This window comes from Lynx canadensis, chromosome B1, assembly GCF_007474595.2.
Source record: "Lynx canadensis isolate LIC74 chromosome B1, mLynCan4.pri.v2, whole genome shotgun sequence".
Lineage (NCBI taxonomy): Eukaryota > Metazoa > Chordata > Mammalia > Carnivora > Felidae > Lynx > Lynx canadensis.
The window spans coordinates 128,441,229-128,468,356 of record NC_044306.2 but is presented as its reverse complement, the minus strand read 5'-3'; the positions used below and the strand labels follow the sequence as shown (position 1 = coordinate 128,468,356).

General features: G+C 36.1%; 1 protein-coding gene across 1 annotated transcript in view; it reads left to right on the top strand.

Annotated features, from left to right (window-relative positions):
* The window catches only part of LOC115512414 (DNA replication licensing factor MCM4), a 138,368-nt gene extending 126,068 nt beyond the window's left edge, over positions 1 to 12,300 (top strand). Inside the window, 16 exon segments of the mRNA XM_032593072.1 lie at positions 1,699 to 1,854; positions 4,805 to 4,895; positions 8,299 to 8,554; positions 8,556 to 8,656; positions 8,659 to 8,797; positions 10,497 to 10,522; positions 10,525 to 10,554; positions 10,557 to 10,725; positions 10,727 to 10,769; positions 10,772 to 11,260; positions 11,263 to 11,428; positions 11,463 to 11,576; positions 11,579 to 11,685; positions 11,687 to 12,036; positions 12,038 to 12,148; positions 12,150 to 12,300. Coding sequence (XP_032448963.1) covers positions 1,699 to 1,854; positions 4,805 to 4,895; positions 8,299 to 8,554; positions 8,556 to 8,656; positions 8,659 to 8,797; positions 10,497 to 10,522; positions 10,525 to 10,554; positions 10,557 to 10,725; positions 10,727 to 10,769; positions 10,772 to 11,260; positions 11,263 to 11,428; positions 11,463 to 11,576; positions 11,579 to 11,685; positions 11,687 to 12,036; positions 12,038 to 12,148; positions 12,150 to 12,300 — 2,499 coding nt within the window.
* The last annotated feature ends 14,828 nt before the right edge of the window (positions 12,301 to 27,128 follow it).

Genomic DNA, 27,128 nt, shown 5'->3' with positions numbered 1-27,128 from the left:
GTTACTTAATTTAATGTACATAGAAAGAAAAGGTTTAGAAGGAACAAAAAACAAGTTTCCCAAATCTTTAAATTAGTGCCCGAAAGACTAAAATCCAGGATGAGTTGAAGTTGCAAAATAAATGTTAAAGGAAACTTTTAGCTCTTTATAAACAAAGGTTTTAGCAATATATGAAGCAAGAAGAAAGTGAGTCATTTACTGCTTGGTGAAACTAATGTTAGCTTGGTTGCTAATGGAGAGAAAATAGAAAAGTCAGTGTTTTTTGTTTGTTTGTTTGTTTGTTTGCTTCTGTCATCTCCATCTAAGAAAAATTGTCTTCAAATTGGAAAAGTTAGAATAAATTTTTTTTAATTAAACCACTTTTTTTTTTTTAAAGAGCAGGGATTTGGATATGGTAAGAGTATACCTTACTGCTTTAAAATGAAGCTTAAATAATAATTGTTAAGAATAGTAAATAAAGTGTAGATACTATCACAATATTATAATTTAGAAATACTAGAGAAATACCTCAGAAGAAGACCCCAGTACGTGAAATTGGTATATTGTTCCACATTTCAAAAGGAAGGAAAAAAGATTCTGACAGAGTGTAGTATATTAAAGGTTGATGAATTATTTAGATAAACTGTAGAATGTATTATTAAGTATATCATTTGGGGTCCTTCATATGTGACCATAGGACTCTCTTAAGAACAAGCACTGGCAAGTCAAATCCTGTTTACTAATTATTTGTGTTGAGAGAATTTTATAAATCTACTTATTGTATGTTGATTTTTATGTTGTGTTTGACATTTTTTAAGGAAAATTTATAGGAAAGCACAAAATCTTATAGGGAAGCATTAAAAAGTCTAGATAGATTGATGTCACTCAAAGATTTTCAATAAAGGACTAAGAACAGAAGATAGTAGTAAACACTCTGTTTTCAGATTTTTTTTTCAAAAGGAAATTTTAAAAATTCAAAATATAGACAGTCTCATTATTATCTTTAAAAGGATAAACTCATAACTTATGAGTTTATTTAAAATTAAAAGTAATTTTTCAAATAGTTTACTAGTTATTTTTCTTACTCTCCAAATCTTTGAGCAAATTTGATATGCCTACAACATGGCTCAGATATATTTTGTAGCTTTGAGCACTTCTAATATCCATACTTTATTTTACTTCAATTTAGGAACTATGGAACTAGAAGAACATTCAACCACAGTGATAAACATTCTACTCTTGAAGTATGAGGAACTCTCTATGGTCATCCAAAAATACTGTTCTTGTACTTATATTTTCAAATGTTTACCATTACTCAAATAAAAATGAATAAAGTATGCCTATCAGATTTGCAAATGGCATAAAGCTGGGAGAGAAACCTTATTCTGGGCTGTATGATCAAGATCCAAATTATTAATACTCCCCAAATAATAAACGTAAAAGTTGAAATTTCAAAGAGATAAAGTATAGGCTCAAAGTCATTACCCTAAGTCTAGTTGGGTGAGACCTGGTTTGACAGCTGTTTAAGGTTATTGAGATGAAGGCCAATTTTGTTTGAACATAGCGCAAGTCTCATTTGCTCTACACCATTTCAGTGTAATCTTGGTCTCCATGTCAGAGCATTTTGCTATGATCAAGAGACATAACCTTATACTATTCTGTTCTAGTCAGATTGTATCTGCAATAACGTGTTGTTTATAAGTTCTAAACTCTGAACAGGAACATAAAAAAAAAGAAAGAGAAGGAAAGAAGAAAAATGCTGAGATGATGAACAGCCTAGAAATTATACAAGATAATGAACAATTGAAGGAAAGAGAATGTTTCAGGGCAAGTGATGGATGTTATCAAATATCAGAAGGTTGTCAGATAGAGAAGGTGGGTGCTGGTGCTCAGTTAAGTTGGAAAACACATGTAGTGAGAGTGAGAGGGAAATAATTGGTCAGCTGGTGGAAAAATGGAGTTTAAGATGTTAGAGAAGGTATGTGTTTGTGTCCAGTGATAGTCATTTGTGTTAGATGTAGCCAGAGTAGATGTCAAATTCATCTCTGTAGAAATTGCAGTGACTTTTTTTTTAATGCTGGGCAAAAATTTGGAATCACTGTGAAAGAGGAGTCAAAGACCTCATGAATACAGAGAGGCCAAGAGACGGGTAGGTGATAACAGAAAGGGACTCTAAAGTATAGTATAGGAAAGAGCATGAACCTCAAAACAGAACAGGTGCTTTCCTGAGATAGAAGTAATGGAAGGGGTAATTGAAAGCTCACAAAATGTCACTACCTCCTTTCGATCCCACAGTTTGGAAGGTGGGCAAATGAATAGAGGCAGTTTTTGTTGAAAACACCAGTCATATATATCAAATGCAAAGCACTCGTCTTTAGGAACAGCGTGGATGCTCAAGGTACATGCCTCAAAGCTCACAGAAGACACTGTGCCACCACAGTGTCAAGATTCGGATGGAACCCAAGTTGTCAGGTTTCTCACATCTTGACTTCTGTCAAACATGCCTGATGTTAAACCTGCCTTTCTTTTCTTCATCTTCTTTTGTTTGACAACTATTTATCAGAATGTGTGCTAGCCGCTAAGAAACAAAAGTACAAAGGGGGAAAATTTGTACATGATGAGCCCCTATCCAGAAGGAGCTCATGTTCTAGTGGGAAAACCAGATTAAGAAATCTTAGAATTATGATATGTTCTAGTACAAGCATGCGTGTGTTACGGGAGACAAAGGAGACTGCCCAGTTAGCCTGGAAGCTGGTAGGGTCCTGAGAAGTTGTCAGGATAGGATTCTCCTAACTTCTGACCTGTTAATTGGATATTAGATGTTAACTAGTTGGAGAAAGGTAACAAGACATCAAAGAGTGTTATTCCAACAATTTCATATATACACTGAAAGCAATCAGTCAGAGGAAGAAGCCAAATAAAGCTAGAGAGATAAGAGCAAGCAAGATTGAGGCAGTGACGCAAAGAAAGGTTAAAAGCGGCCAGATTATTGCAAATTATTGAGAAATTGTCAAAAGGTTTTCCTTTTGGGTCTTCACAGTCTAATTCAGACTGAATTTTGATTCATCAACTACTTTTATCTTCAAGTCTTCATTCATTGCAGATTTAAGCTACTCCCCTAGTCTGTCTAGTAATTATCTGGCAGGGGAAGGGCAGGGAGGTGAAGGTGAGGATAGCCTGCCTTACTATTTCCTTACAAAGAACAAGGGTACCTGGGTGGCTCTGTCGGTTAAGCGTCCAACTTCGGCTCAGGTCATGATCTCTCAGTTCGTGATTTCAAGCCCCACTTTGGGCTCTGTACTGACAGCTCAGAGCCTGGAGCCTGCCTCAGATTCTGTGTCTCCCTCTCTCTCTGCCCCTCCCCTGCTCACACTCTGTCTCTTTCCATCTCTCAAAAATAAATAAACATTAAAAAATTTTAAAAACAGTATTTCCTTTTAAATAACAAGTTGGTATTTCACATAGTGCATGAGAGTATGCAATGTCTCTTTTAAGAAAGGCCTGCCTTCCATTAGTGTTACACATATAAAACGATGTTTGATATACACAAATGATTAAAGATTCACCTAGTAAAGAAAGAAAACTCACAAGGCACTATTAGGAAGTGCTTATTAACAGTTTCTCATAGCATTAAACTGTCATCCCAGTAGTTGAAATTTAGTGCCATTTTGTGATGTGGGCAGACAATTTCATAAGATTCCTTCATAATTACTTATAAGTAAAGGGCAGTCAACATATTGTCCCTTTTATTTTCAGGAAAAAAACTGTGATACCAAGATACTTTTAAAAAGCTGAAGAAATTTAAATACCTTAAGATGGATTTAACTTTCATAGCTACATTGATTTCTCATTTTTGTTTTACTTTATGTTGCATTTTTCTTTCAGAGGAGTAATAATAAAACATCTAACAGCCTTTATTGACTTTGGATATCTCTTGATGTTTATGTTTTCTAAATAAGTTCTAATTTCTTTGAAAAATAAACACCTTCTACAAATGACAGCATAGATATTAGTTCTGTCAAGAGTAAGTGTAAGAATGCAACAGATCATAGTGACAATTTTCATGACCTTTTTTGCAATTTATATAGAAGGAAAATAATAACATGATTGCTTTAAGAAGAAAGCATTAATTTAAATACATATTCACAGTTATTTATATTTATTTATATGGTCACTTATTTATAATGGTATCTGTCATGTTAATGAATTAGAATGCATGTGTATACCTAGATAATGTTGTGTAGATCCTTGATAATTGTAATTTTATCAATAGCCATGCGTTTTCTCATTTTTTTCATTACCACATCCCCATAGACATGCACATATACACACATGGCTGCTTCTTCTTCTTCTTCTTTTTTTTTTTTAGCACCTATGACACTTATTTTATATGTAAGATCGAGTTGATATTTCTCCATCTGAATAATCAGAATGCAAAGACTTGACATATTCAGAAAATGTATTATTCAGTTTGCCCTTCCAATCTGAAGCCCTTAGATCCTTACCTCTTCAGAAAGAAATAAGGGCCAGTGATTTTCTAAGGTCTGACACTAACAGCCTTGCCTCTGTCGAAACTTTTCTTTTTTATCTTCTCTTTCACACCTAAATAAGCTTAAAAAGCAATTGAGGCATACAATCAGACAAGACTTCATTGTCAACGGCAAAATTGCCCAGGAAATGAAAAAAAGAAACCTTTTGCTTAATAAATAACCCAGTAAACCAGCCATCTATGACATGAACAGAGGCAGCAGAGCTGATGATTTTCTCCTAATTCTTGATGGTTGGCATCAGTGATTCTAATGATTACTGTCTAATGTCTTTTCAGATTTCAAACCTTTACATATATGACACGGTGCTTCTGCTTGCTAATGCTTTTCATAAGAAACTGGAGGACCGAAAATGGCACAGCATGGCAAGTTTGTCATGCATCAGAAAGAACTCTAAGCCCTGGCAGGGAGGGCGTTCCATGCTGGAGACTATCAAGAAGGTAACTTGTGACTAACGTTTCACTCTCCTTAATTTTCATGTAAAGGGATACAATAAATCATTTTTGAGGGCATATCTTTCAAAAGGATGTTTTTTGTCACCAACATTGTCAGTCCAAAGCACAAAACAGTGTAATAGATGAGTAAATATTAAAAACAACAACAACAACAAGGTCAGAAAGTCACATGCATGTATAAAACAAGGAGCTGTTACCTATTTGTAAGGATATATTACATGAGTATAGTTAGTGGTTGAAATTATTTGAATTGTATTTGTTATACCATTAGTATTAGAAATACTCAAATTATTTTGGTGCCTGTGACAAATACAAATACTTGTTTTTGTTTGTTTGTTTGTTTGTTTGTTTTCTTTAAAATACACCATCGGGGCGTCTGGGTGGCTCAGTCGGTTAAACATCTGACTTTGGCTCAGGTCATGGTCTCTGGTTTGTGAGTTCAGACCCCGCGTCGGACTCTGCTGGCAGCTCAGAGCCTGGAGCCTGCTTCAGATTCTGTGTCTCCCTCTGTCTCTGCCCCTGTCCTGCTCACACTCTGTCTAAATAAATAAATAAATAAATAAATAAACAAACATTAAAAAAAAATTTAAATACGCCATGAACCGAAAAAAATAAACACAAGCCGTCACTGTTTTCCAATTACATGATACATGGTAAGACATTAGAAGCAATGATCTTTAATTTATCTTATAATCAAGATATAATTCATAAGCAGTACTATTTTGCAGCATTTAGGAACTATTTTAGCTATCTGGTGTGTTCTCCTTCCTCACTGTCAGTGTGGTGTTTAGCCTGGCTGTGACCTGCTCTGGCTCAGTACCTGCTCCGTTCCCAGGAGGCACTTTATGCTGTTAGGCTTCTCTCAATGGTTTGAGCAATTCTGCAGTTTATTAGCCTCTTTGTCATGTCATCCTTGCTGGCATTTTCTGTCTGTCTCACACAGCTTCTTGGATTTAAAATGAAATGATTAATAAAACAAACAAATGGCTCCTATACCCTTTACACAAAGAAGACAGACATTTAGAAGTTTATGTTCTTTATTTTACCCATCCTTTTCCTCTCTGCACGTGTTTGCCTTCCTCTCGTGAAACAAAAAAAGAAATAGCTAGTTGAAAGAAATGTGAATGCATTTAGAAAAGCCAGAGAAAAACCTAAACATCTATCATTAGAAGTGAACTAGAGGTACAAAAAAACAGAAGTGGAAGAAAGAAATGTTGCAAATGGAGAATAGCCTGGATCTTTCTCTTGGTATGTTTCCTTTTTGTAAAAAGAATCGCTTTAATGAGAATTTAGGCACTTATCAGCAGAATGCTTGAAAATCAAATGCATTGAATATATTGGCAGAGTAAGATATTTTAACTAAAATACGAATAAGTCAAATCTAAACTCAAGGTGTTGCCAAGATCTCCCTATCTGTCCATGTAGAGATTTGGCAGGTATGAATCCAAGGGAAGTTGTTGAACATGATTCTGATCCTGCCAACTTATTAGTTCAGGCTTTGGCTAGGATGCAGGAACTTGAATATATTCATTCTTCTGAAGCCTTCTCACAAAGACAGAATAATAGTTTGGGAGATTGCTTAGGAGATACTTACTTAGTGAAAGTATTAGCGGAAAGGAAATAAAGATACCATAATATGTAGGTAGTTCTTATGGAATAGTTCAATATATAAAATGTTGCTGCTGGAAAATGTATAATCAAAACAATAATATGATAATTATGACATTTATTTGGGGGGAATATTTATATATTTGTCCTGGTGAGCTTTCAGCCTAATGATGCTTTTTAAAGAAATATATCCATTCAGTGTATTTAAAGACTAAGTTTGAATGATATATGTCATTGCAGATATTCAGTTACATTATTTTTTAAGTAAACTCTATGCCCAACGTGGGACTTAAATTCACGACCCCAAAAGCAAGAGTCACATGCTCAGTTTCATTATGTTCCACATTTCAAATTGACTTAAAAAAAATGGAGTTTTTTTTTTTTTTCCAGTCATAACTTTGCCTCATATGAGTGTTCTGGTCATCCCATTCAGATGCCAAGGCTGATAATACTCCACATACCAAAAAATTTTGAGAGAAGATTACTACTCATACAGGAACTCCCAGGAGAGCAGAGTGGGCTCAGGAATGTCCAGGCTGGCTTGACCAAGCAGCAGGAGTGGGCTGGGCCCAGGTAGTGACTAGGAAGTAGGACTGGGGAAAGTTCCCATTTACTTGGGCTAGAGATTTTCAAGGCTTAAATTTCCAACTGGTATCAGACAAAAAGTTGCGGGATGAGCTTTGTTGATCAGCCTGTCCAAATGTGGAGCCACAGGGGAAGGGGAGACCAAAGCTTAGAAAGAAATCAGCAGCCAAACATCACAAATGAGGTCAGGCTCCTTATTACAGTGGGAATATTCTAGTAATAAAATTTTTAATTACATTCAAATAACCCCCGCGTGTCTCTATGAAAGGCATGCCATATATACTTTACAAAGCCTCTGTGCTACTGCATGGAGACAACGAAGTGAAAGAATGAGGGTCTGTCCCTTAATTAATTTCTATTCTTTTTAACGGGGTGAGACAAAAGAGATAAAAAAGCAATGCAGGTGACATAAGTACTGTAAATGTCCAGAACATTTATACAGGGGCAGATAGCGGTTTCCATAAATTGAAGCTTTACAATTTATTTTATGAATTGATAGAATAGGTACTTCCACATTTCTCTTCTTTAAAAAAAAAAAGAGGCTAATTCTCAAATGTTTATTTCTCCACGGTATTATCAGTGACCTTGAAGCCATGCTATTTATATGAATTTTTAGATTATTTTTGAGAAAATGATATTTTTGTAAAATATTGGGTCTACCTATCCATGGACATGGTATCTATCCATATAGTCATCTTTTATAGCCCTCAGTAAAGACTTACAGTGTCCTTCATACATATTTTCATTATATTTCTCCTAAAATTTTATGAAGTTTTGATTATGTATATCTGCACGTGTGACACTATCATGAATATAATCTATTTCCATTATGTTTTCAAACTACATATTGTAGGTATGTAAGGTAGTGGTTGATGTCTGATATATTTGGTGATTAAGCTGATCAACTCTTGAAACTTGAGTCCTGATTCTCACCTCTTTCTTTGTAGTTTATTCTCTTGTCTTTTCAAGTGGACATTGATACCATCCTCAAGTAAAATTAATGTTGTCACCTAATTCTAATATTTTATGTATTTTTTGAACTTTTAAAAAACTTTTCTTGGGGGCTGTCAGGTACACCATAGAGCTCTGTGTACTTCAGAGGTGGCCACTTTTCCCTGCTTGAGGTGACGATATCAGGTCATATCTTTCTCTGAGACGTAGAGGTGAGGATTCAACCTCTACAGAAGAGATGCAACTGACACCAACCTGGCCTAGAGCTGACCTGCAGAACCCTGACATGCAGGACACAGTATTTTCCAGCTCTCATCTGATGCATTCTTCAATTCTTCATCTTAGTTTTAATGCTAATTCACCACTCACATGTGGCACTTCCAGCTCTTGGGAAGAGGGAACCTTAAGCTGTGATGTTAGTGGCACATCGGAGGCAGAGACCTGATGTGGGGATCTACATGAAAATGTTTGTAGGTGAATTTGCAGGATGAGCCAGCAACAGAGATACAGTGGCTGGTGAGCAGTCTCTAGGCCAAAACTTGTGATTTGAGCAACATACATAAATATGGCAATGTGCAAAGAAAATTTAAGGGGATTTCTTCAACATTTTATTGACTGTCTGGATAAAGAAGAAAATGTTGCCATAGACATTGCTGGGCCTTTGTGCATGCAGTGATAGGGATATTGATATAACTGGGGAGTCATGTAATTTTTATATATCTGATATATTGTCAAGTTAGCTCACATACAGTGTATACAGTGTGTTCTTAGCTTTAGAAATAGATTTCTGTGATTCATCACGTATATACAACACCCAGTGCTCATCCCAACAAGTGCCCTCCTCAATGTCCATCACCCCCTTTCCCTGCCCCCACCCCCACCAACCCCCAGTTTGTTCTCTGTTATTAAGAGCCTCTTATGGTTTGCCTCCCTCTTTGTTTCTATTTTTTTCTTTACCCTCCCCCACGGTCTTCTGTTAAGTTCCTCAAATTCCACACATGAGTGAAAACATGGTATCTGTCTTTCTCTGAGTGACTTATTTCATTTAGCATAATACCCTCAAGTTCCATCTACATTGTTGCAAATGGCAGGATTTCATTCTTTTCTATTGCTGAATAGTATTCCTTTGTGTGTGTATATATGTGTATATATATTTTATATATATATATTAACATATATATGCATTATACACACACACACACATATGAAACACATCTTCTTTATCTATTCATCAGTTGATGGACATTTGGACTCTTTCCATAATTTGGCTATTGTTGATAGCACTGCTGTAAACTTGGGATACATGCACCCCTATGAATCAACATTCCTGTATCTTTTTGATACATTCCTAGCAGTGCTGTTGCTGGGTTGTAGGGTAATTATATTTTTAATTTTTTGAGGAACCTCCACACTATTTTCTAAAGTGGCTGCACCAGTCTGCATTTCTACCAAAAATGCAAGAGGGTTCCCCTTTCTCCACATCCTCACCAACATCTCTTGTTTACTGAATTGTTAATTTTAGCCACTTTGACCCATGTGAGGTGGTATCACAATGTGGATTCTTCTCAGAGCTAGAACAAGCAATCCTAAAATTTGTATGGAACCACAGAATACCCTTAATAACCAAAGTAATGTTGAAAAAGAAAACCAAAGCTGGAGACACCACAATCCCAGACTTTAGCCTCTACTACAAAGCTGTAATCATCAAGACAGCATGGTATTCGCACAAAAACAGACACATAGACCAATAGAATATAATTGAGAACCCAGATTTGGACCCACAAATGTATGGTCAACTAATCTTTGACAAAGCAGGAAAGAGTATCCAGTGGAAAAAAGACAGTCTCTGTAGCAAATGGGGCTGGGAGAACTGGATGGCAACATGCAGAGGAATGAAACTGGACCACTTTCTTAACACCATACACAAAAATAAATTCAAATGGATGAAAGACCTAAATGTGAGACAGGAAACCATCAAAACCCTAGAAGAGAAAATAGGCAACAACCTCATTGACCTGGGCTGCAGCAACTTCTAACTTGACACATCTCCACGGACAAGGGAAATAAAAGTAAAAATGAACTATTGGGACTTCATCAAGATAAAAGCTTCTGCACAGCAAAGGAAACAACCAACAAAACTAAAAGGCAACCGATGGAATGGAAGAAGATACTTGCAAATCACGTGTCAGATAGAGGGCTAGTATACAAAATCTATAAAGGACTTGCCAAACTCAACACCTGAAGAACAAATAATCCAGTGAAAAAATGGGCAGAAGACATGAATAAACATTTTTTCCAAAGAAGACATCCAAATGGCTAAAAGACACATGAAAAGATGCTCAAAATAATCATGTGAGGAGTCATCTTAAAGTTTAAACTGTGAACAAATGAAATCATTTGCAAAAATCTATACAGACAGCCCATCTGCCACTCAACTTTAGCATGGCTATCAATGAGATCTTCTTTGACAGTTACCTGACTCAATCTTAGAACATCAGATTTAATGTGTGGAAGACTAATTACATGAGAAACCTGAACTTGAAGATTAACCAGTCTATCACCATGAGTGGCATGTTGATTAGGATGTCCCAGCTGCTTCCAGATGCAGAAGTCCTTCTTGCAATGCCAGGTGTGCACCCCCCCCCCTCCACTGCCTTGGTGGAGATGGACCATGGCTTAATCACTGAGCCCCATGTGGGTGAGTGCTCACCCATAACCACACTCTCCTGAGTGTTCTCAGGAAAGCAGATGATCAAACTTCAAGAGTCTCCTGAAAATATGCCTGCAAGGCAAATGCCTCACACTGCCATCCTTTTTGCTCACAATGAACTTGTTGGCAAGGTTCAACCTGGGGACAAAGTAAACATTACAGACATCTATCTGTAATGTTACTTACTGAGTCAATTAAGAGTGAGTAATGTGAAGTCTGTCTACAAAATCCACATTGATGACATTTATTATCAGAAAATTGATGCAGAGCATTTGCATAAAGAAGTAGATGAAGATATAGAACAGAAACTTTTTCAGAGAAGCATGTGGAATTGCACAAAGAACTTTACAAAAAAAGAAGGCATTCATGAGATCCTTGATTCAGCCTCAGCTCCAAGCTTGTAAGAACATGAGGATTTAAAAAGGGGGGAATCTTGCTTCAGCTTTTCCTTGGAAAAAGGAAAGATTTTAGTCACATGGGAAGGGTCAGACTTTGTGCTGAGAACAACATCCTGATGTGTGGTGACCCAAAGACTAGTAAGTTCCAGCTTCTGCATGTGTACAACCCCGTCTCCTAGGACCAACTAACAGTATGTATGTATGTATATATATATGGAATGACTTTGAGATAAGGCAAGTGGGCCTGAAACTGGTACCTTTGTCCTGAGTGACAGTAGCATCTGCTGTATTGATAAGTTTGTGAAGATAAATGAAAATACAAGATCAGCATTGCACAAAGTCATGGGATGACTGACTGTATTGCAAAAGCTGGGATTATTGGTCAGCTCAATGTATGCACCCTTATCCTGGCAGCAGCAAATTCTATGGAGTCTCAGTGGAATTCTAAAAAACACAACCATTGGTGATATACAGCTACCTCACGTATTTTTATCAAGGTTTGATTCGATATTCCTCATCCTGGACCCGCAGGATGAAGCCTATGACAAGGATCTGATTCACCACCGTGTGGCTCTGTACTACCAGAGCAAGGAGCAAGTGGAGAAGAGGTTCACAAACATGGCGGCACTGAAGAATTACATTGCTTATGCTCACAGAACCGTCGTGTCTTGGCTGAGCCAGGAAGCCAGTCAGGCTCTCATCCAGGCTTATGTAGACTTGAGGAGGATGCAGAAGATTGGTAGTAGCTGAGGAATGGTTTCTGTATACTTTTGATAGCTGGACTCATGAGTTCACTTAGCAGAAACCCTGGACTGGCACTGTGGACATATCTCTTCTTACTACAGAAATGAGTGCCATCTCTCCGAAATGGAAAGAAGAGTTAGCTGAAGCACTGAAAAAACTTATTTTATGTAAGAACATCAGCTCTAAAATACTCACAACTTTTTGAAGATATTCAAGGACACTCTGACATAGCAATTACCAAAGATATGTTTGACAAAGCACTTCGTGCTTTGTCTGATGATGACGTCTTGACAGTGACTAGAAAAGCTGTTTGCTTGCTCTGAATCTTTTGTGAATAGTGCTGTGTGTTCGGCTTGTCTGCACTTGGGCATTGCATTTGCATCCATATATGTTTGGTATATAGGCCGATCGGCTGCTGCTGCAGCCATCAGCAGAAATAGATTAAGATCATTATCTGGCTCCATAAAAATGTTTTAACTTGGGTTCCGTTTTCTTAGTAAAGTGTGTTTTCATAAAGTGTATGTTTTCATTACCCCACACACACACATTTTGAGTAAAAACATGGTGCCAATTTGCAACATACACAGTAGAAATTATTTTCTTGCCATGACATTTTTAGCACCAGGGCTTTTAATCTGTACATATATACGGATAGCAGGATGTCAGTGTTTTTGAAGATGGCAGTCTGGGTGTTTTTTGTTTGTTGGTCGGTTGGTTGGTTTGTTTGTTTGGTGTTTTGGTTTTGGTTTCGGTTTTCTGCTAAACTCTCTAATAGCAAGCATCCATATGCTAGGGATTTATGTAATATGAGATAAGACTTTAAACCAGAGCCTTTTTCCCTGTTATAGCAGTCAAACATAATTCCTTCTAGAAGCTAGTTCTTATGGAATTAATGATTGGAAGTGATCGAGTTCTAGGTTAATGTCTGCCACTTTATTGTAATATGCAAAACTTTTTTTTTCTAAGTAAGTTATAGAGATAATTTAAAAAATAATAAAATAAAACTTTTCTTGGCTAACTGCTTTAGCTTCCACTTCTAAACTTCCATAATTTTGATAGTAAATAGAATCTTAGTTTTATAAATATGCCACAAGTATTTTGCTATTAAATATATCAAAGGTAGTATTTGAAAAGATATCTTTAATTCTTTTTTTAAGTTTTGTATTAATTTTGAGAGAGACAGAGACAGTGTTGAGTGCGGGAGGGTCAGAGAGAAAGAGAGAGAGAAAAAGAGAGAGAAAGAGAGAGAGAGAGAATCCTAAGCAGGCTCTGTGCTGCCAACGCAGAGGCCAACACGGAGGGTCAAACTCAAAAACCATGAGATTGTGACCTGATCCGAAACCAAGAGTCGGATGCTCTGAGCCACCCAGGAACCCCTGAAAAGATATTTTTTTAATTAGATAAAGAGTGTACCTTTCCAATACATTTTGTTTTACTTTTTTTTTTTAATTTTTAGAATTCATTAGTAACCCTTACAATTTTAGAGTAGCAAGGTCAAATAAAGTTAACCCTTCCCCAATTTTAAGATGGAGAAAACTGAACCTCAGAAAAATTAAATGACTTATTAAGGGTTGTTTACAAAGCTAATTAGTTTCAGTACCAAGTTGTTTGGCTTCCAGCCTTGTGTTCTGTATACCATACCATTGACCCTTTTTCTTGTTCATAATGGTAGCTTTTATTCACTACTGTCAGATTCATTTGGCTAAAGAAAACACACACCCCAAGAAATCAAAGCTGTAAGTACCATGTGCAAATATTATGTTAACAATATCTTAGTGTCTGTCAATGTGGCTTTTTCAAATGCCTTGAATTTGGAGTTGAATTGATGAGTGACTGCATTTTTAAAAGCTCTTGTGACAAAACGTTTGTTAGCACACATATGCATTCTTTATTATGAGAAGCTACATTTAATTGGAATATATATTTTGGTAAGGACTCTTCGTGTTGTATAATTTAGACTTGTTGCTGTTATATATCCTAGAGAAAACTTTCAAACATTTTAAACTAAATAATAAGTAAAACAAAAGCTGAGCAGCTCTGGAAGAGAGTGGGGAGGACCTCCCCAGGTAGACTCCCACCACAACTGGTTCTTAGAAACACAGTTTGAAAACCAGGGACATTTAGAAACCAGTTTAATCCATACAAATATACCACCTTCCTTAGGCTCTGGAATAATATTACACCCAGGCAATGTGGGCAGAGTATTTTTATTTACAGACTTGTTCTAAAATTAAACAGAGATGATTTTCTATTTTTTTCTTATTTTTAATGTTGATTCAGCTTCCAAGAGTACAGTCTGTTCATTCATGTATTTATCACTCCTTTAACAGACATTTATCAAATGTCTGTAGTGTGGAATGTATTATTCAAACTCTTTTATGTGATTATCCAAAAAAGAATTTAGAGCCTGGTAGTGAATATGGCATTACTATGCAAACAGCTGTACTCTAAGGTGAGAGACAACAAAAGGCCCCAAGCATGGCAAAAATAGAACCCCGTGGAATCTTAGAGCGTACTGTGCAGACCCCCATTTCTCAGCTGAGGTGCTCCTTCCTGGGAAGGCTGACACCTAGCCTCTGTGCAGGAACTGCTCTGGGCAGCAGGGAGCTGTTCCACTCCCTTCCTGGAATTGCATGCATCCAGTGACTGGTCATTGCACAATGGTCTGAGTTCCATGCCTCCAAGTGGAATAACATCGAAGTTATTTTACTACAGACTGGCCATGGCATCACCTCAGCTGTTGCTATATTTCCGTCACTGTGTCACCTCTCCCTTTGTGGCCCTTATTCTCGTACTCCTTTGCAAGTGCTTTTCCTAGGAGCACTTCTGGTAACCTCCTGCAGACAAGCAAATCATTTCAGAGCTATTTCCCTGGGAACCCGACCCAAAACACAGAAAAGAGATGAGAAAATTTTCATGAAACTGGTAGCATATTAACGGGAACTTGAAAATTAACAGGTGTAAGGTATGTAAAGCTATGGAGAAGAGGACATGTCCAGGTGGTAGGAGCACTTTCGCTGACATAGCTATTTGAATAAATCATGTAGACAGTGACAATAATTGACTAACTTACCAGAGTGGATGAAATGCATAGAGAGACTAGTGTAGACTGGAAAGATATAGAGGAAAGGAATTTATTTTGTAGGTGAGTAAAAGACCCTAAAGAATTTTTGAACATGGATATGACAAAGATGAGACCTGAGTTTTAGAAAGAAAAGGCTTATATATTAAAATTTTTTTTTCAAAAATTCAAATTTGTTTAATTAAAAAAACTAAGAAAAATATTACACTCAAAATATGTGATTACATAAAAAAGCACTGACATTTTGTGTGTTCTACATGAGTAAGACAACCAAGATTTGATAGATCCTTAAATCAAATACTTCTGCATTGGCATAATTGATGAGTTTCTGCTAAATGCTTTATGGTGATTTTTAAAAATTTTGTTTTTAACATTTATTCATTTTTGAGAGACACAGACAGACAGAGCATGAGTGGGGAAGGGGCAGAGAGAGAGGGAGACACAGAATCCAAACCAGGTTCCAGGCTCTGAGCTGTCAGCACAGAGTCTGACGCAGGGCTCGAATCCACAAGCTGTGGGATCATGAGCTGGGCTGAAGTCGGACGTTTAACCAGCTAAGCCACCCAGGCGCCCTAATGGTGATTTTTTTAAAATACGAAATGTGAGAAAATAGAACATATCAACACTTGTGTCACTATCTAAAATCATTTAGTACCAATATATTTTCTTGTATTGGTACCAAATCTATCTAAAAGAGATCTTTTTTTTTTAAGTTTATTGATTTTGAGAAAGACAGTGCACATGTGTGAGCAAGGGAGGGGCAGAGTGAGAGGGAGGGAGAATCCCAAGCAGGCTCCACACTAAAAGTGTCCCTAAAAGAGATCTTGATGCATGTTGATATCTAAAGTATTCTGGAAGCACCTGAGTGACTCAGGCGGTAAAGCGGCCAACTCTTGATTTCGGCTTTGCTCACGACTCATTGTTGGTGAGATTGTGCCCTGCATCAGGCTCCACACTGACAGCGTGGAGCTTACTTGGGATTCTCTCTCTCCTATCTCTCTGCCCCTCCTCTCTCTCTCTTCTCTCTCTCTCTCTCTCTCTCTTCTCTCTCTCTCTCTGTCTCTCATTTGTCTTAAAATAAACATTTTTAAAAAAGTATTCTTTGAAATGGAAAAAATATTGAATTTATTCTAATTCTTATATGGTAATGTATTCATTCAACAAATATTTACTGAGCACTACCATATGCTGTACCGTGAGATCACAAAATAAGGAAGGAAAATAGAAGTATTAAAAATAGTACGAGTGTGATCAATTCTACAAAAGGGGAAACACCAACTGTTCTGGAAATATGTGACTGGAGGACCTACTTAGGTATAAGAATGACAGATAAGTGGAAACATGTAACATGAGTAGTTATTAGCCAAGAAGAGAAAAGGAGAGTATTCCAGGAATGGGGAGGAAGAATGTTTCATGCAAGGGCAACAGAGTTGTCTCAGGATTGGAGGAAAGAGTGCTTTGCACATTTAAGCACCTGGAATAAGACTGAGGTAAGAATAAATGTAGAGTAGGGACACGGTTCCTTATTAGCTAAAATAAGGTAGACAGGGAAAGATCATGAAGGGAAAACCACGTTAAACTTCCTAAACTTTATTCAAGGGGTAAGGTTAAGCTACTGAGGTATATTAAATGGGAGCAGGAGTGACAAAATCATATCACTCAGTGGCTGCCAAGTGGAGAATCCACGATGCAGCTGCCACTGGACCAATACAGACTGGATGAGAAAACTCCAGTAAAGAGGCTGGTGCTCCAACTTGAAGGAAACTAAGGGCGATGGTCATGGGGATGGATAGAAATAGATGTCTTTGAGAGAGATTTAGGTGATTGAAATAAGATTTGGTGATGTAACATAAATGTGAGGGGACAAAAGAAGATTCTAGGCATCTGGCTTGGAGAAAAATAACTAATAAGTTGGAGATTTTTTTTGTTATTGTTGTTATTTAATTTGTAAACTTAGAGGAATGGAAACGTATTACTTTGTTTTTTGTGTGCCATATAGAACTTACGAACCTGGAGAAGAGAGAGATAATTTAGGAAATCATAATCTGACTTACCAGGAACAGTATTGACTTGGAATATACTATGGCCTTTTTATAAAACGTGTGCAAATAAACTTATTTTTGGCCACCAGAACTTTTAAAATGCAGTGTGTGCCCTTAAAATAGGGCTTCTTGTGGACTTGTCAATATATTCTCTGGCTTTAGGGCATTTGAAGTGTATAAAATATAGTGGATTTTTTGAGCAGTCCGCTATGATATACATACATTATATTGGACACACAGTTTATATAAGTCCACTGTGATATACATACATTACATTGGACGCAAAGTTTATATAGTCTAGAGGAAAAGGTATGAAGCACAGGGTAGAGGATTCAGTTCAGGCTCCTCAAATAACTGGTCTGGACTTCAGTTTCTTTTCCTGTAAGATAAGGTAGCATGATCAGATTACTAGTAATATCCTGTTTACTCTCAGTTTGCTCCAAGTATCTACTATGAATGAATATTTGAATGTATACATATGTAAACACACATATGTACACATATACGCACATATATACACGTAGAAATGTTATATGGCAACTTCAAATTTTCCTAAACATTTCACACCAGTGAAGTTTTTATTTTTCGTTTTAATTTTTTTGTGGTTTTCTTCATCTTATATTGTAGTATTTATCTACCATTATGTTTCTTTTCTGGGTAAAAATGTAGTATTTTCCTTCTGTCAGGGATTTTTCTCTCTGAAATTAACTTATGAGACATGAGGGCACCAGGGCACAGCACTGTGTCTGGCATCTTTCAGTGTGTTCTCTGCCTTTTTGGACTCCTGTTTATTTACAGGGTGTTCTTGTTTACCAAACATGTCTGCACATTCTAAGGAATCTAGAAATATGTATAAGGAAATTAGATGGGTATCATAAATATTTGATGTTCCAGATGATCCTCCAAAAGTATCTCTAAGTTACCATGCAGTTCAAGCATAGGAAAAATTCTTTCAGCTTTGTAATAGAGACACATAAATTCTTAGCAAATATTTTTTTCTTCTTCTTTTTTTCCCCAGCATACCCTATCTATAGGAGAAAAACAAACTATTGCCTTTTGAGCAACCAGTGATCCAGTGGTAAATTATTCCTAACTTTTGATTCTCCTTATTTTATTTTTCTTCCTTTCTCCTTTCTATATTTGATACCCACTGGTATTTCTATAAAGATTGGGTAGGATGAAATCCAGACCAGTTTCACTTGATATTTTAAAAAAGGTTTACACTGGCAGCAATTTTTACTGTCCAGTTAAAGGACATGTAGAAATTACTTGTATGTGTTGTTCATACTATCAGTGTCCTATGAGTTTCTTCTGTGTAGAATCTGCTGCATCACCAAAGAGATAAAAAATGCAACTGTGCATGTACAAAGATAATGACTGCTCATTACCACCTGGCCAGCACATATTTTTATCAAGGCTCAGTTTTCAAAGTTGATCTGAGGATAGATGAAAAAATAAAAATAAAAAGCTCAAAAGCATGGGAATAGACTTAAGCAATAAAAAATCAGAGAGGTTAAGTTTGGGCCAGATAACAAAGGGCTTCAATTAAAGGGTTTATTTGCTTGAAATACCAACCTCTCAAGCATCCCTTATGTCTTCATGAGGAAAGGTTTTACTGATTACACATGCTAACATCTCATTAAGAATGGAACATAAGGAAGATAAATTACAGAGTCAAAAGGTGAACAAGGTAAGTGGAGGCCACAGTTAACTAAATGCAGGTCCCTTGATTTGTGTGTGTGTGTGTGTGTGTGTGTGTGTGTGTGTGTTTTGTACCATGTATACAATGTAAGTGGACTAACTTGCTCAGTACCAGATATAAACTAGGGATAAAAACACTGGCCTAGAGTGACCACGTGAGTATTGATTGGGAGTAATAGTAATATAGTGCTAGACTGTTTAGTGCTCAAAAGTCTAAAAATGTCAGGAGTATAGCATTTTTGCAATGTAGCAATCATACTTAGTTATAATATTTTTGTTCTTTTCCCTAGAAATAAGTACTAAGACAGAAATTTAAACTCTTGTCTAATTAGGAGATATTATTGGTGTAGATGTGTGAAAGAAGACAAGAAAATCTCTAATAAGATTTTTGAAAACCAACAGTTTGAACTTATGTGTAAAAATATGTTATATTTGTCAGTCAGACTTCTACAGTGTTTGCCATTTAGAGATATTACTGATAATAAGATCCACTGTACTTACCCCAGTCTTTAAATTCTTAAGTGATAATTTGGTTAGTTGAGATGTTATTACTTAGTAAACATATAGCATCAACCTGGCTTGCAATAATGGACTAATTTACCCATATCAAAGATACAGGCAGTCAAGAGACACAGAGGAGAGAGATTGTGGGGTGTTCTACATGGCTCTCCAAATCCTTTCTTCCCACATTGGACACGCACACTCTGTCTTTAAGGAAAGTTTTATTGGTTTACCCCACATAATTTACACTATGAAATATCTCCATTTTTACTCTAGTAAGTGTAAAGCTTTAGGACATTTTTCTGGCAGCCATAAGCAATTATTCTACAGATCCTGAGTTTATTTACTACACAGGACATCCTGCTAAGGACTTTTATAGATACAGACTCTTTTTCCTACTAAGTATTACTAGTCTCTACCTGGAGGTCTGGTTGACAAAGGCAACCTCCTTTCTTTTTTTTTTCTCCCCCTGGCCTGCACCACTCACCTCCTCAACACATGTAACAGTAGAAGAAGTGGATGGGATTTTAGACCAGTTGCTTTAACACTTTTTTCCCCCAATTACTAATCAGTGAAATGTAATTGAGTCAAAATTTGCAAAAACCATTCCCAAAAACATGTTAAGATTTAAGCATATAATGAAATTTTGAAACCTTAGGGTTGCAAACTAGCTGAAAAAGATCAGGAGTATGCCTACAATTTCTGGAAGAACTGGAAAGTCTTTAAAATTAAAGAATGAAATGATCATGTAGAAATCGTGATGGTGATGATGATGATGATGATGATAGCAATTAAATTCTCATCACTTTTCAAGCACTTCTCTATATTCTTTATGGGTATGGTTTTATAAAACACATAATAATCTTCTGGGGTAGGCACTATTATTTTACCATTTAACAGATGTAGAAACTGGGACATAGATGAAATTAAATGACTTAGCAAGGTTCACCAACAAGTAGATTCTGCCACCATTTATCAAATTTAGGAAGCCCGACTCCCAAATCCATGGTATTAACATAATCACATATGAGAAGAGCATAGACATATCAAATCCAACATATTTTTATTAATAAAACTAGATAATAAAAGAGAAGCTGGCTTATTAAAAAATACTGGTGGTGGGTTGCCTGGTTGGCTCAAACAGTTAAGCATCTGACTTCGGCTCACGTCATGATCTTGCAGTTCCTGGGTTCAAGCCGCATGTCGGTCTCTATCTATGCTGACAGCTCAGAGCCTGGAGCCTATTCGGATTCTGTGTCTTCTTTTCTCTCTGCCCCTCCCCTGCTTGTACCCTCTCTCCTTCTCTCAAAAATAAAATAAAAACATTTTTAAAAAATTAAAAAATAATAGTGGAGAATCAGTTTTGTTGATTATCGCTGTGGCAAAAATGAAGTAAATACTGAAATTAATGAGTAAACAAAGGTTTATTGAATATCTGTTTTGAATGTAGTGTCATATGATGGCCTACAAGACACAGATCAAATAGAAGTTGTAGCAAATAGAATAAAACCTGCCAAAAAAGACTGGAAGTTGAGTTAGAGGATATGGCAAATGAGATATACTTAAGTATCAGCATCAGAGAGGTGATAATTGAAGCAATTTTCAAACAGATAATTTTTCCAAATAAATGTGATTATCAGGCTAAAATTCTAAGTTAAAATGCTTTAGTATAGGAGTGATTTGGAATATGATTTTCATTTGTAAAGTTCTAAATAATGTGAAGGCATATAAACTAAACTGAGAAGAGTGGTAAACAAGAATGAGAGAAGTATGACCTACATTGCCATCTGTTGGGGAAATGAACATCTGTCACGTGGAATGAAAGATGAAGTTTGGAAATTCCCAATGAATCTCAACAGCCAGCATTACTATTTAAGAGCAAAAACAGATTTCAAGCCTAATTTAGCTTTTTAATTTTTTTTTAATTTGGAAAAGATATTTAAAGAAGAAAAAAAAATGTCTCCAATCAGTTAGAAACCATGGCTTTTAAGATTCCCAGATACAATTTTAGATCAAATTAGAATAGAATTGTGCTAGAGAAAGAATATTGTCAAAACTTATCTCCAGAGTACATTTTATGCTCTCCAGAAGCATCTTGTTTTCTGACTAATGAATCTGTGCATTTCATAAGATATGGTGGCAAAAATCCAACCCCAGAATTTAGTCTCAGTTCTAACATGGTGTCATTTTGAGTAGTCATTTCACTCTTTAGATCTAAATTCCCTTGTTTATAATGTGGATGAGATTGGATTAGGTTATTCCTGAGGTTACCTTTCAGTTGCTCTCCTATTTATTATGTGCACCTATTTTTAAAAAGCCTGTTAAGGGCGCCTGGGTGGCGCAGTCGGTTAAGCGTCCGACTTCAGCCAGGTCACGATCTCGCGGTCCGGGAGTTCGAGCCCCGCGTCAGGCTCTGGGCTGATGGCTCAGAGCCTGGAGCCTGCTTCCAATTCTGTGTCTCCCTCTCTCTCTGCCCCTCGCCCGTTCATGCTCTGTCTCTCTCTGTCCCAAAAATAAATAAACGTTGAAAAAAAAATTAAAAAAAAAATAAATAAAAAGCCTGTTAATAATTGCGTGCTTGATATATTGATTTTATAGATAGAAATAGTGTTCCTACAGCTACTTTTTCTCCTTCTTTTCCACCCCTCTTCCTCATTATTAGTATTGTTGTTGTTGTTATTATTTTACTTCTTCTGAAATCTTACATCAGTATCTTTTCTCTCCTTTAGGGTGGAGTCAGTGGGTTGACTGGAGAGCTAGAATTTGGAGATAATGGAGGAAATCCCAATGTCCACTTTGAAATTCTTGGAACAAACTATGGAGAAGAGCTTGGCCGAGGTGTTCGCAAAGTAAGACTAGACACATTGATAAATGTTTTTTTTTCCTAAAGCAGCTATAATTTTGTTTGATTTTACTCCATGCAATATGGTTACAGTAGGTATTAAAGTTCATATTGTAGTTTGACAGAGAAGGGGAAGGGGAGAATTACGCATTTAAATGACGTTAAATACTTATCAGAAGTATTAAGCAATGCATTCCATTTATGGCCTAGAATGATTAAAGGAAAAAAAGTAATCTAATGGTTTCCTAGGGAACTAGCATCATCTTCTATTCATTATAATAATTTTTATAAAATAGTGGATTTAGTATTTATAGAATGCATATCTTCTTGGTTTTTAACTTGGAACATGCACAAAATCAGAATGAGAGCTTTGATAAATTTCATATAGTAAGAGGAAAGTCTACTCTAAAAAGTGACATTACAGGAATTCAAATTCTATCCTTGTCATGTAATAAGTAGAAAATGATTTGTAGGAAATTCGCTCTTGTTCTGTACCACAGACCACATGTAAGAAGGTGAGTGATAATAAGGGATGTTTTATGAACTACTGGTACAATAGCTTTCTCAAGGACAAATATAAAAGGCCCTGTAGAAATTACTTGTCTATAGTTGGGATTTGCCATTTTTTATATATTTTTGGTAGGAAAAAATCTAAGATGATTGAGTGCACTTCCAGAGCTCATAACTGTAAATTTCTAACTGTATAAAGGTGGCTGAATTGAGAATAAGAGGTTCTTCCGTAGGTGTTTCTCTCCAGTGCTGACATGCAGGCTGCACAGAAATATAGACAAAACAAAGTTAGGAGTTATATTCTAATCCGCAGTAAAAATTTGCCAGTAAACTTATGCTAGAGAGGAGTAGAAACTACGCTAATGTGTTTTTAATTATTGTTTCATAGTGAAATGTAGGAGACATAAAAACTGCGTAAAACACAATGAGAGTTTATTGAATTATTTTAAAGGAAACACCACTACTATGGTCAAGAACTATAACATATCAAGCATCCTAAACACCCCCACAGACTTCTCCCTGATACATCCCTGACCCCTCTTCTCACCAGTATAACCATCAGTCTGAATTTTATGATACTCATTTCTTTACATTTTAAATATAGTTTTATCACTATGTGCATCCTTAAATAACATAATTGAATTTTGCCAATATTTCAGTTTATGAATGGACTCAATATTGCATATATTCTCTTTTCTTGCTTCTTATGTTCAGCATTCTGTTTGTGTTATTCATTTTTGTCATTACATGTAGTTGTAGTTTATTTCTATATTGCTGTATTGTTTTCTACCACGTGAATGTGTCACAATCAACTGTGGGTGTCTATCCATTTTTAGATTATTACAAGCAAAGCTGTTATAAATATTCTTAGACATATATCTTGGATATATACTCTAGAACTTGTGCGTATATTTCTGTGGGTTTGGAGTAGAATTTCTTAATACAAGGAAGCATATTGGGGCACATGGGTGGCTCAGTCTGTTGAGCATCCAACTCTTGATCTTAGCTCAGGTCTTGATCTTAGGGTTGTGAGTTCAAGCTCTGTATTGGGCTCCAAGCTTGGCTTAGAGCCTACATAAATATGTATATATCTATATATCTATACACACATCTATATATATATATATATATATATATATACACACACACACACACACACACATCTATATATATATATATACACACACATATATATATACACATCTATATATATATACACATCTATCTATATATATATGTATACACATATATATGAAAGCATATCTTGAATTTTACTGTATAACCTCAAACCCATTTTCATAGAGATTTGCTAATTTTCATAACATCAGCAATGCAATGATTTCTCGTGGCCCTGTCTTCTCACCAAATTTTGGTTTCATTAGACTTCAATTTTTATTAAGTTGTTTGGTATATAATGATGTATCTTCATGGTTTCAATTTTTGTTTCAGTGATTATATAAAGGTTCTGTATATTTTCTTATACTTTTTGGCACTTCAGCTTTCTTTTGGAATTAATTGCCTGTTCAAGTCCTTTGTACCTGTTCCTTTGGGTTGTCTTTTGTTTTTATAATTGATTCTAGGAGCTATAAATATATATATTTAAGTGGTTACTTAAATTCCATTTATTTTCACAGTCTCTTAACTCTAGAGAACAAACTGAGGGTTCCTGGATTGGAGGTAGGTGGGGGAAGGGTTAAATAAGTCATGGAAATTAAGGAGGGCATTTGTTGTGATGAGCACTGGGTGTCGTATGTAAGTGGTGAATCACTAAATTCTCCACCTGAAACTAATATTACCCTGTAAACTAACTGGAGTTTAAATAAAAACTTGAAAAAAGAGTATTTCCCTGAAGACCCGGGGGCAAGTAGCCCCTGCGATGGTAAAGTTGACTCTTTTCCCATCACCTAGCAAGAAAAGAAAAAGAAAATCCTCTTGCCCATCAACACCAGTGCCATTATTCTCTATCAATATCCACCCTCCCTACTAGGGACTTTTACTTTTGCACTGGCAGCTGGAAGTCAGCTCTTAGTTGCCAAAGCCTTCTCTCCTAACTACCAACACTTACAAAGGTACACCTTAAATAAATTTGGAATTCATTTCTTTCATGACCCCTTGCATTCAACAGTAGTGTGATTAATTTATCATTGATTTGGAGTATGTTAATCCTTTTTTATCTGTTTCAAGTTTTTATTTAAATTCTAGTTAGTTAACATATAGTGTAATTTTTGTTTCAGGAGAATTTAATGAGTCGTCACTTACACATAACACCCAATGCTCATTAGAACAAGTTCCCTCCTTGGTACCCATCACCCATCTAGCCCATCCCCCCACCCACCTCCCACCCCCAACAACCATCAGTTTGTTCTCTGTATTTAAGAATCTCTTATAGTTTGCCTCCCTCTCTCTTTTTTTTTCCTCCCCATATGTTCATCTGTTTTGTTTCTTACGTTCCTCATGTGAGTGAAATCATATGGTATTTGTCTTTGATTTATTTCACTTAGCATAATACACTCTAGCTCCATTCACGTCACTGCAAATGGCAGGATTTCATTCTTTCTGATGGCTGAGTAATATTCCAGTATGTATATATATCACCTCTTCTTTATCCATTCATCAGTCAATGGACATTTGGGCTCTTTCAATAATTTGGCTACTGTAGATAATGCTGCTATAAACATTGAAGTGCATGTGCCCCTTTGAATTAATATTTTTGTATCCTTTGGGTAAATACTTATTAGTGTGATTGCTATATCATAGGGTAGTTCTATATTTAACTTCTTGAGGAATTTCCATACTGTTTTCCAGAATCACTATACCAGTTTGCATTCCCACCAATAGTACAAGAGGGTTCCCTTTTCTCCACATGCCCTCCTTCACCTGTTGTTTCTTGTGTTGTTGATTTTAGCCATTCTGACAAGTGTGAGCTGATGTCTCATTGTAGTTTTGATTTGTATTTCTCTGATGATGAATGATGTTGAGCATCTTTTAATGTGTCTGTTAGCCATTTATATGTCTTCTTTGGAAAAATGTCTACTCATGTCTTCTCCCCATGTTTTAATTGGATTATTTGTTTTTTGGGTGTTGAGATTTTGAAGTTCTTTAAATATTTTGGATACTAACTCTTTATCAGATAATATCATTTGCAAATATCTTCCTCCATTCCATAGGTTGCCTTTTAGTGTTTTTGATTGTTTCCTTCATTGTGAAAATTTTTGTTTTGATGAGGTCCCAATAGTTTATTTTTGCTTTCATTTCCTTTACCTGAGAAGATATATCTAGAAAGAAGTTGCTCCAGTGAGTATCAAATCGGTTACTGCCTATTTTTTCCTCTAAGATTTTTATGGTTTCAAGTCTCACATTTAGGTCTTTAATCCATTTTGAATTTACTTTTGTGTATGGTGTAAGAAAGTGATCTAGTTTCATTCTTTTGTATATTGCTGTCCAGTTTTCGCAACACCATTTGTTGAAGAGACTGTCTTTTTCCCATTGGATATGATCATTCTTTCCCGCTTTGTCAAAGATTAATTGGCCATATAGTTGTGGCCATATAGTTGTTTTCACCACTACAACTTTATAATTTAATTCAGAGTCTGAAATTGTGATTCATCGAGCTTTGCTTTTCTTTTTCAAAGTTTCTTTGACTATTAGGGGTCTTTCGTGGTTCCATACAAATTTTAGGATTATCTGTTCCAGGTCTGTGAAACATGCTATTGGTATCTTGATAGGGATTGAATTATATATGTAGATTGTTTTGGGGAGTAGAGACAATTTTTAAATGTTTATCTATTTATTTTTGAGGGGTGTGTGTGTAAACAGGGGGAGGGGCAGAGAGAGAGGAAAGAGAGAATTCCAATGAAGGGTTTGATCTCGTGAACTTTGAAATCATGACTTTAGCCAAAATCAAGAGTCACACGTTTAACCCACTGAGCCACCCAGGTGCCCCTGGGTAGTATAAACATTTTTACATTATTTATTCTCCCAATCCATGAGCATGGAATGTTTTTCAATTTCTTTGTGTCATTTTTAATTTCTTTCATCAGTGTTTTATACTTTTCATATTACAGGTCTTTCACCTGGTTCGGTTTATTCCTACGTATCTTATTGTTTTGGGTACAGTTGTTAATGGGAGTGATTCCTTAATTTCTCTTTCTGCTGTTTCATTATTGGTGTATAGAAATGCAGATTTCTATATTTAAGATTTCTGTACACTGACTTTTGTATACTGAGATTTACTGAATTCTTTTATCAGTTCTAGCAGGTTTTTTTTGGTACAATCTTTTGGGTTTTCTATACAGAGTATCAGCAAACAGTGAAACAGCAAACTGTTTTCTGCAAACAGTGAAAGTTAACTTCTTCCTCAGTGGCTTAGATGCCTTTTATTTCTTTTTGTTGTCTTATTGCTGTGGGTAAGACTTCCAGTACTACTAAATAACAGTGGTGAGAGTGAACATCCCTGTCTTGTTCCTGACTATA